This window comes from Pocillopora damicornis, chromosome 7 (assembly GCF_964200805.1).
Source record: "Pocillopora damicornis chromosome 7, jaPocDami1.2, whole genome shotgun sequence".
In the NCBI taxonomy this organism is placed as follows: Eukaryota; Metazoa; Cnidaria; class Anthozoa; order Scleractinia; family Pocilloporidae; genus Pocillopora; species Pocillopora damicornis.
In genome coordinates, this window is record NC_142676.1 from 8,466,892 (window position 1) to 8,480,914 (window position 14,023).

Below are 14,023 nucleotides of genomic sequence, written 5' to 3' on the forward strand. Positions count from 1 at the left end.
GTACGGAAACTGCTGAGAACATATCAGCGTAAGAGGAGGGAAACTGAAAGGCCTTTTACTTCAGATTAGAAGGAATTGCCCAGGATTGTATCTGTTTATCAAACTTGACACAAACATTTCTTGTAGCTGTAAATTCTTCCTTTCTTTGTAAAACGATCTGCCATGTACTTTTTTTTCATAATAACTTTTTGTCATTGCAGTTATTTGGTAACACAGAATGCTGTTTATTTTAAAGGGCATTCATTTAAATGAAAATCTCCCAGTAGAGGCTCGGTCAGTTCAGGTAAATAAATAGCGTGTAACGTATCTAACGATCACATAGCACAGAATCAGCCACGTTGGAGAACATGGTGCATCTTATGACATCTCAAACAGAGAGAGGGTTGATCCTGAGTTGTTTTCTGTGTCCCAGTAATCCTATATCACGTGGTCGTAGAAGGTTTCTTTCGAATAAATATAGCTCTCCTGACCCCGGTTTGTTTGAGGTCTCTTCAATAATGGTGTCCAACCGTGAAATAGTGTTTTGAGTCGATGAATGAAAAGGAGGAAAACATTTGGATACTTTTGACTTCGAAATGGGCGGTTTTATGGCTCTCAATTCATTGACCCGTGAAAAAAAACAACTAATCTTCACCACGCAATAGTAAATTTCTCAATTTTACGACAGTCTCAAAGTACTTGTTTGCTAAAATTTCCAAAACCTCTTAGAAGCTACGATTTTTTGTAGATCAGTCAAAAAGTTCATCTCACAAAGAAGAGAGCGAAGAAAAACTATGGAAACAGGGACATTTAATGATAACATTGTAGTTTGACTGAGATTCCGTCATTGTTGGATCTACTTGACATTTCAATTCCTTCTCATTATTTTCATGATATGAAGGTGGCGTCAGCAAATACCATAAGGCCTAGGTAAGAAATAAAAACGATGACCAATTCGGCAAAAGGGATATATCTTCGAGCTCCATTTCTCACAATGAACAATGAGTCATAGCCTAAAGAATTAAACAAGTATTCCTTGGTTCTGAATAACTTGAAAAGGTAAATAATTTGTCTGCTTGGTCGTCCAAACAAGTCAGAGCTTAAATGCAGTGAACTTTGACGAAAATTACTGATCCTTTAGGAATTTGCTTGTGGCCTTTTGTTCTCGTTTAATTATTTACTGGTCATATGTCCAAATGGGTTGTTGCATCCTTCGTTCAGTGAGATTGCCTCGGCAGTATTTTGACTGCAACAAGTTTGTTTTGTCCGCAGCCACGCGCAAAAAATCAGGTAGGTCATCTATCGCTCACTGAATCTTTCGCTTTGTATGCTTTTCAATAAGCATGCTTGGGTCCGTTACTTTAGGCACTCTAAGGTTTTTACGTCAAGGGCAAAAAACCCTCCGAGTACAACATGCAAATCTACTTCGTTAAATTTGCCTAGCAGTAGTGAGCCATCAGTGCTCAGGGATAAAGTTCAAGGAGTTGTCGACTTCAAAATGGAGCTTTCGATTGTTTCGTTTTCTCTCCTTTTTAATTTTAATACTTATTCTGGCCTTCGAAATAATTTTTAGGTTATAATAAGTTGAAAGAAAATAGAACGCCCTGGCATTCCATCTAATAATGCTTTAAAGCGAGTTTCGCACTCAGCTGGCAACATGGATTATTACTTTGAATAGCAGATGCGAAAAAAAATGCTTCGGTTGATATCAGTCAAACTACTTTAATGTGATGGTCTGATGAACTGTTTGAAAGACTTAAACTGATTAAAATCTCTCTCAAAATGTTGCCCAAAAACCAGCTTATAAGGTTCTGACTTTGAATTTGATGTACCTTACATGAATGACTATTTACGCTTTTCGACCTTGTCTAACAAGTTTGTACAACTTTTCCTGTTGGTCTGCGTTTATGAAATAATATGGACTCAAAGCGCTCCGTACCTGTTCGGAAAATGACTGATTATTTCAACCATGTTCATAAGGTCACGCTAAACCCATAAGTGTATTATGACACTGATAGTCAAAATTAAGTTTGTTTCGCATTGAAATCATGCAAGTTTGGGGTCTAAAATTCCCAAATTCAAGCAACGTCAATGCTGAAAACAGGACAAATTTGTGCTTGACTGCTAGAAATGATACGAGCAATTGACCGCCTTACATGCTTTGCTGGTGGCCGGAGTATTTCAAACATCGTTACTTCCATTTACGATGGAATTAACTTTCTATTAGAAACAAAATAACAGAGAAAAAACATTGGGGGACGTGTTTTCTGTTGAACATCCCGGTGTCTCTTGGCTATTGACGGCTGATGCGATCGTGTTATGCGATTTTCTGAGTAAAAGAATTTCTGTACAGGACTTTAATCACGGACTGACGGTTCGAAGACTCGAGCATAAGTTATTGCAAGAGTCAAGTTTGAGAAAGTGAAATGTTGAATGCCCAGTTCGCACAACTTGGCGCTTATTTGAAACTCTCAGTTACTGAGTTTCACCTAAAATAAAAGAAATATAAAGTAAAGAAGAACAAGCAAAGTCATCTTCTGGAAAAATATTGGAACTGTCGCAGAAAATTTGGTTTTGAGTAATTACCCCCCAGAAGGTCGATGACGTTTGCATAAGATCATTGATCTACTGAAGGGTCCAAAGTGACACCTAAAATTCACAACAAGCAAAAGGCCTTTAGAACAAAAAGCTGTGGGTGTATTCAAGGTGAGATGATATCTTTAATACGAAGAATATACACGATATCACGGATGGTACCGTTACTTTGTTCTCTTGCAATCATTTCTCGGCCATTTCGATAAAATTAAGTGAATGACATAACCTTTCTAGGATGCTATATAGGAGTCAATTGCTTGCTTTGATTCTATTAAGTCCAAATTAGGAAACTCTGACCTCATTATAGTAATAATCATTTGAAACTTAAAAGAAAAAGTAAATGTTCCGGAGATCTATTACTCTTTCAAATGTTCAATTGTGAACATAAAAGTGTTTCAAATTCAAATTGTGGCACTACCTGTCAAACCTAGTCGACGGTGGCGGATTGGACTCATGTACTAGATTTTCTTACTAAAACATTTCAAATTATTTTGAAATGCTTTGGTCCAAAGAGGGGCTACAGAGAATAAAAAGGAATTCCATCCCGTAGAAATTATATGATGATCCAAGTTCATTTTGTCTGGTACCGAATCAATTTCATGATTAAAATGGTGCACTTCTGAAAATCAAGCAAGATTCTAAATGTGCGTTGTTTCCTCTTAAAAAAAAAAAAACTAAACTAAATTTCCACAAGCAAGTTTGTTTTGTGTCGTATGTTTTTTATAGAAAATTGCTTGTTGTATCCACAAACAAAAAAAAACCTGCCAGCAACTGTAAATTCTCAAAGCTAAGTAACTGTACAAGACTGCCTTGAAATTTCCGCGGGCAAGTGTCCTCAGTAAGTCATCTGTACTCGCTAGTTTCGCCGAGGCCAGGATTGTTCACGACAACTCTCCTTTTGCAAAAATTGTATGTGAATAATTGAAATCGCCAAAGATAAATTTTCCGCTGATTATCGCAAATGCTTGGAGTTTTCACTCTTCTTGTCCAAGTGGAGTCTAGAGTTTGGAGGAGTTATTAGCTTGCAATTGTTAAATTAACTAACTTACTAACTAAGCTGACTAAATACTTCATAAGCAACTGCTGTTTTTTCTTTATAGAAGGCAAGTGGCAATGAAATCAACGGTGGTTTTTGTTTTGTTGACGATACTCGGCTCCTTGTGTCAAGGAAAGCCTGTTGAAAAAAAGAAGGCTGCGAAATTGAAGGATAAGCCACAAAAAGGTATGAAAATACCAAGTCCTGAAACGTGATTGTTGTGTAAGGCTGACCTAATTTAGTGCTACATCAAGATGACACGCTTTGGTTGTTAAGTCGGTATTTGAGGTTGCTTGACGCGTACATGCAAGAGTTTGCAGCAGGGTATGGTTATGAGAAGTTCAAGTCTTTGATTTGTTTTGGTTTCTTTTTGCTTTTGTTCTTCAGACAGCGTGTGTTTTGACAAGGATGTGAGATTCTGCAAAAAATGGGCGCCCCTGGGTTATTGTGCGAAAAGCCATTCAATCATGTCAGGGAAATGCAAGTTAGCCTGCAAAATGTGTTCTCCAGGTACGAAGAAGCAAATAAAAATTGGTTTGTTCTTGCAGTGCACTCATTCGCTTTTCAGTATAATTAATGTAGTTATCAATCTTGGTGATTAAGCGTACTATTATAATCGGTCGTAGGTTCAATAATTCTTTATTATCCATCTACATCAGTAATCTTTTAAATGCGTTTAATATGCTCAGCTCACTCGTGTATACATTGTTTGCGATATCGAAAAAAACAAATATGTTCCGAAACTAAAGCATGTAACAAACGATCGAAGAACACGGAAAGGGATCAGAATTATTTCTCAAATTTTTTCTCAGCCTCGAGGTCTGACTAATCATTTTTTTCTTAGTCTTGCACTGCTACGTTCATGAAGTAATCCTTGGACATTTTACATATCGTAGGGGAAATGCTAATGGATGACGACAGCAGATGCAGCAACTGGAAGAGTTCTGATTTTTGCGCCAAAGCAAATCACCAGCCTTATATGTTTAAACACTGCAAATTTAGTTGCAAAGGGTTTGTTGCTTTACCATCCGTCCCTGAGAAGAAACTTGGTGACACCTTTGGAATGGGTGGACGATACGGACAACAGCCAATGGCTGGAAGGTTTGGTCAACAGCCATATGGAAGGCCACCATATAGTGCACAACCAAACATGCAACAACAATATGGTCAGTATGGGCAGCAACCCTACGGACAACAGCCTTATGGTCAGCAACCCTACGCTCAACAGCCTTATGGGCAGCAACCCTACGCTCAACAGCCCTATGGGCAGCAACCTTACGGACAACAACCCCAATATGGACAACCATCATTTGGTCAGCAGCCATCGTATGGCCAACAAGGAATGATGCAACAGCCTTGTGGTCAACCTCAAATGACTACGGATCCTTGTGCTCCTCCTTGTCCACCTCAGCCACCTTGCGGTCAGCCACCGTGCCCACCACCACAACCACAACCCCCATGTGGAGGTCCACAGGCGCCTCTGCCTCCCCAGCCACCAGCTCTTCCACCACCACCACCAACGGAAGAAAAAGAGGGAAAAGAGGAGGAAAAAGAAGAAAAGGGAGAGAAAGAAGGAAAGGAAGAGAAAGAAGGATCGCTGAAGCGGCCACCTCCCGTTGACGCCCGCCGTCCTCCACCTAGGCAGCCATACCGACCTTACCAGCCTTATGGAGCTCAAACTCCTTACGGCCGCCCACAATATGGACAGCAGCCACCCTATGGACAGCAACCACCCTATGGACAGTCGGCATATGGACAGGCTGGCTACCAACAACCCTACAATCCATACGGTTCAGATCCCTATGCCCAGCAACCATCTCCTTACCAGCAACCTTCTTACCAGCAACAACAATATTATGGACAAAATAGGCAACCTCAAGCGCCAGTCCAGCAAGTTCCTCAGCCCGCACAACCTGCACCTGTTGCTCAGCCTGTCGCACCTGCTGCTCAGCCCGCAGCACCTGTTGCTCAGCCCGCAGCACCTGTTGCTCAGCCTGCCGCCCCTGCTGCTCAGCCTGCTGCTCCTGTTGCTCAGCCCGCTGCACCCGGTAGGTTAAAGTGTCTTTGCCCTGCCACACAATCACGTCCCTTCAACCTTCCACATGCGTCTATATGTCTGATCATCTGTTTCCCCGCTCCTTGTACCATTTTTCTATCTTCGTTTACCTCTTCCCTCTTTTGCACCTTTCCTACGTCCATAGAGCTAACCATCCAAACTCTCCAACTTCCTATACCCCTTCTGCCTTCCTTTAGAAGCACCCAGCCTTCCTTCCTTCATTTAGACTCTAAAGGACTCAATCTCTGATACTATTCTAAAGTTCCTTGTTTATCATCGAAGGGTTTTCAGTCACATTCTTGTATGCAGTTTCATTTAAGATAGCTTTAAAGTACCATACACTCATCAACATCTCTCTTTCTAAAACTCCTTAGTCGGTCCGGCGGCTGGACCCGCTGGTCCCGCGGCCCCTGAACCACAATCTGATTTCGCGCAACCGGGGGGTCAAACGTATGTCATTCAACATCCTTGGCCAGGAACAGAAGGTCCACTCACTATCAAGAAGGAAGGTGTAGAGCAAAAGAAAGTAGAGCCGAAAAAAGATCTCAAGCTGGCTGCTGATGAAGTAGTAGTGGCATAAGTTTTTAGACTTTTTAAGGTAAATAGTCCGCTTTATCGCGAACCTCGAGTTTTCCGCCGCAATTTTTTAATATGTGAAATGCGGTCGTATTCAAATGCATTTGGTCTTTATTAAAATTACCTTTTCGTTTATAAGACCTTATAACCTTGAAGGAAGCTTTATAAAGGAATTCATGATTTTCATTTGAAATTACCTAATATTTAGACTCGAAAGATGGGTTTTGATCTCTTTAGAGAGTTATTTTTATCAAATATGCCTCGTAAGTGTTATCTATTGCAGTCCTCGAATAAGTGTCTGAAGTAATCTGGAATTCTTTGGTTTTGCTTCATTTTTCACTTTGGTGAACTCCTTCTGCATTTTGAACTTATCAAAAAGACAACTTAAAAACTTGGAAACTTGCCTTTTTTTTTGCGTCCGTGGCAAGACATTCTCCTGTATTCATTAAGTGTGTGAAGCTTAGCTTTTTAGCATCGATCGCTTCAAATCATTTTTAGACACGTTTTCATGAGACTCAGTTGAAGTATTTTTGTTTATTTTCAGCCGATACACCAACGAATGACTCAGTTATGAGTTGCTAATCGTTTATGACGCTGTACGCAAAAGTGTTGCGACTTCTCTTTGCATCTGATGAAGAAAGAGCTCGATTATGGCATGCGTATTAAGTTATTAAACTTGAATATACAGGAGCCTCAATGAATGATCGGCTGCATCATGCTATATTCCTATCAGTCATTTTTATTTCTCCTAAATGGCAAGACGAATGGTCTTCTGATTCAAAGACTACTTTTATCTTTTAAAAAATAAATCACCAAGACTGAAGAATTTTTTTATTTTTGTTATGTGCGTTCAACAACCAACAAAACTGGAGTTCAGTGGCATTCTTGCACATTTCGTTAAATCTTATGTTTCCACTGTCTCGCTCAAAACAATTCACCACACGTATTTGTCAATTCAGACGTTGGCTTTTTTTTGTTTTTAAACTCGCAAAATAGAATCTAAGCATAAATTCAAATAAACTTTATTTCTTCCTTGAGTTCTTCATTGATATATGTATCGGAATCTAAATTCTCCACACAGGCTTGAAGTACGTTTTCCTTATCCGCCCACTCTACGTCGCTCACCAGGGCTTTAAGCTACACGATGGCGGATATGGCACTGAATTCGCCCACCCTTCAATTCCAAACCTGGGTTATTCGGTGAACTAATTTGCATTGATGGTACTCATTCGTACTCTTGGGGAGGGGGGGGGGGAGGGGAGAGTGAGGGTTTGTAAAGTAATGTGTGTTGATCAAGAACAACGCAATATGTCGTTTAGGGCTCAAGTCCTGACCCCATCGATCAAGAGTCAAAAGACAGCTGCGCATCTCCGTCATCAGTATGAATTTCCTTGGAAAAGGGAAAGACTTTGATATTTATTATGTGACTGAATTATGCTTTGGAAGAATATCCGAATAAGTTGAACCACCAGTTTTTTCCAACGAGGTACCCGTCGACATGGAAAAAAAACGATAGCAAAGATTTTCTTCATTCAGTTGAAGATGTTGAAACTTTTAACCGTGGTAATCGTTTTCTGGTAAGAGTCCTATACTTTATATTACTCAGGTTTTAAATCAAAGTGTCGAGGGAACAAGACAGGACAATGGCCTTAATTCAGCTCTTTTCTTATGTTTCGTCTTTCACGATAAACGATTTAAAAACATGGCGTATTCTTAGTTGCTGGCTTTCATAGAATCTAAACATTTTCTTTAAAAAATGAATATAAACAAGAAAGAAAAATAATTTGTCATGAATAGCAGGAGTTATTAAAACCCAGAAAAACACAGCCTAGATTTTGGAATAAATATAAGGTAAAATTGGCTTACTGTGTTTTTATAACAAGAAACTTCGAGAGGTTTTCAACTCATTACTTGTAAGAGGCTAGCACTTCACCACGGTTCCACCAAACAAATGTTTACGAGGAGTCTATTTCAAAACGATAAATTCTTTCACACTGCAGTTTTGTGATATGTAGCACCTGTCAAATCTATCCACGCAAGGCTGACCGCTTTCATTGATTCGTTCAATTCGACGTGGATTTGTGTTCTACAAATTATGAAGTAAAAACTAGCTATAGACGGTAAGTTTTCTCTTCCTAAATAAACTAATGGGCTTCCAGCTCCAGAACGTTTCTCCTAATACGTGCTTTTCTTAAATTTATTAAGAACAATTTTCAAATTTTATTTCATGAGTGATAAAAAAATTGCATATATATAAAATTGCTCGATGAGAATTCAATTTACATAGACTCAACTATAAAAATAAAATAGAACGTAAGCTTTTTTCTATACAAACCTTTTTATTTAATTCTTCAGATACCACGAAACTTATGACGGGATGGTTGAATGCGGACAAAAGACTCAAAATGCTGTCTTCTCTATCATTTTATATGTCATTGTCTCAGGTACGGTGTAAGCAAAAATCTTGTGGTAGACCCACTTGTAAATAACCCAATGTGCTCCGGCGAGGAGATTAACCAACTGCTTATTCAAATTACAAACTGCCTTCTTTCTTACCTTTTCGCTGCTGAGAACAGAATGTTATGGCAGATTACAATTTTGTCTCTTTTTAATTTTTCAGTTATTAATCAGCAAGATTGTTTCAGCTACGCATCTCAACAATTTAAAACTATACAGTTTATTTAATGAGGTACTGAATTGATGGGAAAACACTCACATGGATGTTGTAACATTTGGACGTGCATCAAATAGAGACTAGTTTCCCAAGCAGTTTCATTTACATTAGCGTTATTACGTTGCGTGTTATATTCAAAGCTAGCATATTTCGTGTTTGTTTGGTTGTTTCAGTATTTTATCTTTGTACGAAAGAAGCCGTGCAAGGTGCCCCGATAGCATTAGATGTCTCTCGAGGTAAGACATATTCAAAACCCAATAATTTAGCTTAATTGCGTCATAAGGCTCTCGTCGTTAACGACACTCACAACCTTTCTTCGTGAATGGATGCTCATCTTTGAATTTCTCAGTATCTGTGGGTTTGATCGAAAGCAGACTCTGATGATCATTTTGGAGTTCTATCGTTAACGTTGTTGTTGCTTTTGTTTTTTTGTTTTGTTTTGCTTTTTAATAATGGCCTATCTCGAACTCTCTAACTGTACTGTTTTCTACGATTAAAAAATACGCTCTATCACATTATTGTATCAGAAAAGGGGAAAGATAGATGATAACATCGTGTTGCTAAGTAAATGCGACCTAAAGACACTTTCTATTCATTGTACTCTTGATGAATGATTGACATTTTTACTAAATCAATCATATATATATATATGCATCGTTATATATGCATGGGGTAGTCACGTATATGCATGGGGTAGTCACGTCAAAACTTCTTTTCCATTTTATTGACCCTGTAGTTCGTATCAATCCACTGGAGTGTTACGATAGGGTCAAATCGTGCTCAAAAGAAGCTAAAAATGGATTCTGCGCGTCCAACTATCATTACATGATTGACAGATGTCCATGGAGCTGCCGGTTCTGCAGAAAAGCTGGAGGTAATAAATCGATCATATTATTAAACGATAAGGCACTAGATTTTTTAAGTGACCAGCACTGAACCGAACATGATACATTTTATAAGATATTCTTCCCTTGCGATGCTGACGTCAACGTAGTAGACAGACAAGGAGCGTAATTTCAGGAGGCGATGTGGCTGAGTGATTTTTGTGCGCTGTTTGACTTGGAAAGTGGCAACAGTCAAACGTTTTTTACATCTACCTTCTCAATTAGATCTTTATCTCGGTGCCCCTATTCAACTCTTGAATCGAGATCAAATATTTTTTTCTTCTACCTGCTCAAATAGATCTGCTTCTCGGTTGCACCCTTGTCAACTCTTCTGCAGCGGTCGTGTAAAGAAAACCAGTTGAACGTGATATCCAACTGGTTTACTGGGATTTACAACAATTTAGGTTTCGTTTGCTTCAATTGGATTTGTTTCTCCTTAGTCCCCGCTAAATTCCTCGGCTGCATATTTCAAAGGCCAACTGGCTTCCTTCCTTCCACTGAATTAAAAATTAGAGGAACGATACGTTTGATTTAAGTGGGGTGCGTATGAACAACCTGGACTTATGTAGCTATGTACACCTCTGCGGTGAGATGAAAAATAAACTATTTGAAAAAAAAGAGGAATAAAAAATTACCAAGTCTACGCTTTCTAACCATGTAATGGCCAAACGGTTAAATTTTTGAGGGGTTAATCCCTGTATGGAAGGGCGACTCAAGCTGGAAAACCTTTCTATCGTCTCCTTGGATGATGCATATGAATGGTTGTTTAATCGTCAATGATTCGGCAATATTCTTGAACGTGTTAATAACTTTGAAGATTTGCTGAATTCATGTTAGGAGATACTGACAAATGTGAAGATGTCGATCAGCACTGTCCAGAATGGGTGTCAAACAATGAATGCGCGACGCGACCAGACTACATGGCTCAGAACTGCAAAAAGAGCTGCGAGATGTGTGGTCCAGGTGAGTTGCTTTTGACAATCCAAAGGTGTTTCTTTAATATCGTGTTCCTAGCGGGCTGAAGGAAGATGATTTAAGCAACTTTCTCAAAAGAATTAAAAACGGAACTACAGCCAAATCTAAGCCTTACCCTGATTCGTTCGTAGTCTATAGCATAATTTATCTTATCCTTAGTAGTTTTTGCGATTTCAAATTAAACGGCTCAATCGTTTTTAATTCTTGTTTCTATAGAAAGCGAGTACAAAGTGAGTGACTCGGAACCCAGTTGTCCAATCTGGGCCAAAGCTGGTTGGTGCCAGAAAAATTCAGACCTGCTTAAAAAATGTCCGCACAGTTGTCAAAAGTACGGTTATATGGGTGCAAATTCCATGGAAGAACGCTACATAACAGTCAACTTTCAGAATACTTCACATGTAACAGCCACAAATGTCACTGATTTTGCTGCACCACCGCCGCCATCTGCTGCTATTCGTCCTCATTCAGAACTGGAATCGGTAAGACTTGGATATAGACAGAGTTAGTCATAAGAAAAAGTGCATGAAATTTTTTTAAGCTTGTCTCAGTTTCCAAGGAATGAAGCGTCTAGTAGCACGGTACTATATTGCCATTCGTCCTTGACCCCTTGAGAACAAACCCATGCATAGTTCTTTAAGATTTTCTGACAGTTTGCTAGTTTTTATCGATAGTCTTGGGTGGAGAAAGACTTCGCCTCGCTCATGGACGCATCATTTAGCTTCACCCAAAAAAAACTTTAAGATTGTAAATTTTGTAATTTCGAGTGAAATCTCGATTTGCATGTGAAGGGAATTTTAATCTACAGTTTAATTCTAATTTATGTTTTATTTTCCCGACTCAGCTTCCTGCCGACCTGAAGTCGGTTCTCGAAAAGGAATGGTGGAACTCAAAACTGTTACAACTGACTCAAAAGCAAAATGAGTATGTGACTCACCCAGAGCTACGCCAACCTTCTTTTCCACTGTACACGAACAGCTCTGCTCAGTCAGGTAACAACACTCTATTAGGAAGAAAACAGATCAACGGATCCCAAGTGCTAACAAACTCGACAAGTTCACAAGGGTTCATAAATCAGTCATCAATATTGCAAGGTACGTATATAATATTGTCCCTACGGTTTCCAATTATATACCTCTCTTCCGTTTCTTCAACTGAACGCCGGCTAAACCAGTTCCTCAGCGAGGCAATTTTGCAGGTTAGAATTTACTGTCGGTTGCTTGTTATGCGTAGAGAAAGGAAACTATTGCACAATCCGAAAAAATCTAATTAGCTTTGTGATATACGCGTTAATGATATTGCGAGCCTTTAAGTGAGATTTGCCCTTAATTATCTCCCCTTACACCTTCTCGATAAAAATATAACGATAATCAAGAAATCACAGCAAAACCCTCAGTTGTATCATAATTACAGGTGGAAATAAACAAGAACAGTTGAACGAACCTCCTGCCCCTGCTCCTCCTCCTCGACCGTATGACTCTCTTCTTCCACAACTAGCCGTCAGTGGTCTGACATGGAATGGTAAACGAAAAAAGGCGGAAGAAAATCAGGCTGATGGACAAACAGCTCAGAAGACTGAATCAAGTCAAGACGTAATATGGAAAGAAGAAAAAGAGGAAGACGAGGATTTAGAAGCCGAAAATGGTCAACAAAAAGAAGAGGTTCCTGTGATAGTTTCAGGGAATGATGAAATTTCAAGTGGCCACGAACCGAGGGTTGAAATGCTTCCGTTAGGTGATAAAGAAGTGAAGCACGCGAAAACACTCGAGAGCCAACTAACAACTTCGGGTGAGAATTTTGAAAACTATCACGAGAATACGGAAGGACACGTAACGTCTTCTTCTGGAAGTGGCGAAGAGATGGATTCAGAAGAACAACATGATGTATCGATGTACAACAGTCCCGAAAGTACTCAAGAAGGCGATGTAAAACAGGTCTTTCCAGAAAGTGACATTTCTGGGAGCGGGCAGCATTCAGCGCAGGAAATTGATGACAATGAGACCAGCTCAGATGGAAGTAGACGGGAGGACAATGTCAAACAAGGCTTTCCCAAAAATAACATCCGTAGTGGCAGTCAGCTTTATAAACAGGAAAGTGGTGACTTTGAATCCAGTTCATCTGGTAGTAACCAGTATGAGGACGATGTAATGTTCTCTGGGAGTGGAGAGTAGAGCATTAGGGGTAGCCTAAATATCTAATTTGGAAGAGTATTAAATAGACATTTCCTAATGCTCAATTATTTTCCATTTTGTCTGGTTCCTTTTATTAAGTTTAACGTAGTTTTGATCTTAAAACGGCGAAGCGGAGTTGAGAAATTTGATAGGGGTTTTGAAGCCGTTGGATCATTCATAAGTCAAAATTAGTTCAATACACACGACAGAGGACAAGAAAAGAGATAAGATTTTGGCATTTCCACCTCATAAAACATTGTGAAAGGTAGCAACATGGGTGAGCTTGCACTGTATTGCTGACTATGTTACTGTTTTTAGCTAATGACTTTGGAAATTAAATTGTAAATGAGTGTAATAGTAGACAGGAATATCAACCGGTTCAGATGTAAATTCCAGAGGTATGTTTTGTACTAAATGTGATATGAACAACCAAAACGTAGTTAATTTGACCTATACAATCGTGATTATGCATGCTCAAAGCAAAGTTTAGCTTTATACAGATGATTTTTCTTCTTTTAATTTCAGGGTTGTACCATAGAGAAATCTAAAACGACATATGGTATCAAATGAGTTTTTTGCTCTCTTGTTAAGAGATAAAATTTGCATCTCAAGCCAAACATGTCTTAATTTAAAAAGAAAAAAATTAAAGATGACTTTTTAGATTCAATAAAATCAAGAGATTAAACGTTTCACTCACCTCGTCAATAAAATGTAGCATGTTCCGTAGAACTGTGGTTTCCATGGCCGTTCATTTCAGAGACTAAATTGGAGATCTGAAATATCAAAAGCCCTGTTTCGAGCTCAGCGACAATCCATCATGACTACTTGCTTTTGTTCCTTAGGCCCTAGAAGAGAGGAATAGTATTCATTTGAAATTGAGGAGGAGGATATGAGGACTGGGAAGAGAGTTGAGCTCTAATCTATCCCTAAGTTTACCTTCCTAACACCGGCTCCCTGAGGCAAAGCTGGCTCCCTGAGTGGAAAACATTAATCGAATTATTTTTTCTAAATTTCAGCTTGGATAAGCACAAAATTTTTTTATGCGGTCTCAACTCTCGTCAGCTTTACCTCTGTGTTCAG

The 14,023-nt window shown here is 39.1% G+C and overlaps 2 protein-coding genes across 5 annotated transcripts; both read left to right on the top strand.

Annotated features, from left to right (window-relative positions):
• The first annotated feature begins 941 nt into the window (after positions 1-941).
• LOC113682692 (uncharacterized) lies at positions 942-7,279 on the top strand. 3 transcript variants are annotated; one of them, XM_089212900.1, is made up of 6 exons: positions 942-1,038; positions 3,675-3,796; positions 3,998-4,120; positions 4,507-5,658; positions 6,041-6,264; positions 6,787-7,279. In XM_089212900.1, the coding sequence occupies exons 2-5, from the start codon at positions 3,688-3,690 to the stop codon at positions 6,244-6,246; spliced, it is 1,590 nt and encodes a 529-aa protein (XP_089069026.1). In that variant the 5' UTR covers positions 942-1,038; positions 3,675-3,687; the 3' UTR covers positions 6,247-6,264; positions 6,787-7,279. The 3 variants fall into 3 exon arrangements, with proteins under 3 accessions (XP_089069026.1, XP_027055658.2, XP_027055659.2); XM_027199857.2 differs by having other exon boundaries at positions 999-1,269; XM_027199858.2 differs by lacking the exon at positions 942-1,038 and adding an exon at positions 2,142-2,685.
• Positions 7,280-7,535: 256 nt separating this feature from the next.
• Positions 7,536-13,628, top strand: LOC113682691 (uncharacterized). Of its 2 annotated transcripts, XM_027199854.2 has the most exons (9): positions 7,536-7,819; positions 8,243-8,362; positions 8,598-8,686; positions 9,090-9,152; positions 9,653-9,790; positions 10,638-10,763; positions 10,992-11,254; positions 11,617-11,866; positions 12,186-13,628. In XM_027199854.2, exons 3-9 carry the CDS (start codon positions 8,620-8,622, stop codon positions 12,941-12,943), a joined length of 1,665 nt encoding a protein of 554 aa, XP_027055655.2. In that variant the 5' UTR covers positions 7,536-7,819; positions 8,243-8,362; positions 8,598-8,619; the 3' UTR covers positions 12,944-13,628. The 2 variants fall into 2 exon arrangements, with proteins under 2 accessions (XP_027055655.2, XP_027055656.2); XM_027199855.2 differs by lacking the exon at positions 8,243-8,362.
• Positions 13,629-14,023: the final 395 nt, after the last annotated feature.

Excerpts from the sequence above, each read along its gene's own strand:
- LOC113682692 (XM_089212900.1), top strand. The coding sequence starts at position 3,688 with ATGAAATCAACGGTGGTTTTTGTTTTGTTGACGATACTCGGCTCCTTG. Across the intron at positions 3,797-3,997 it reads GAAGGATAAGCCACAAAAAG|ACAGCGTGTGTTTTGACAAG; the intron begins GTATGAAAATAC and ends TTTGTTCTTCAG. Across the intron at positions 4,121-4,506 it reads CTGCAAAATGTGTTCTCCAG|GGGAAATGCTAATGGATGAC; the intron begins GTACGAAGAAGC and ends TACATATCGTAG.
- LOC113682691 (XM_027199854.2), top strand. The coding sequence starts at position 8,620 with ATGGTTGAATGCGGACAAAAGACTCAAAATGCTGTCTTCTCTATCATT. Across the intron at positions 9,153-9,652 it reads AGCATTAGATGTCTCTCGAG|TTCGTATCAATCCACTGGAG; the intron begins GTAAGACATATT and ends TTGACCCTGTAG. Across the intron at positions 11,255-11,616 it reads CTCATTCAGAACTGGAATCG|CTTCCTGCCGACCTGAAGTC; the intron begins GTAAGACTTGGA and ends TTCCCGACTCAG.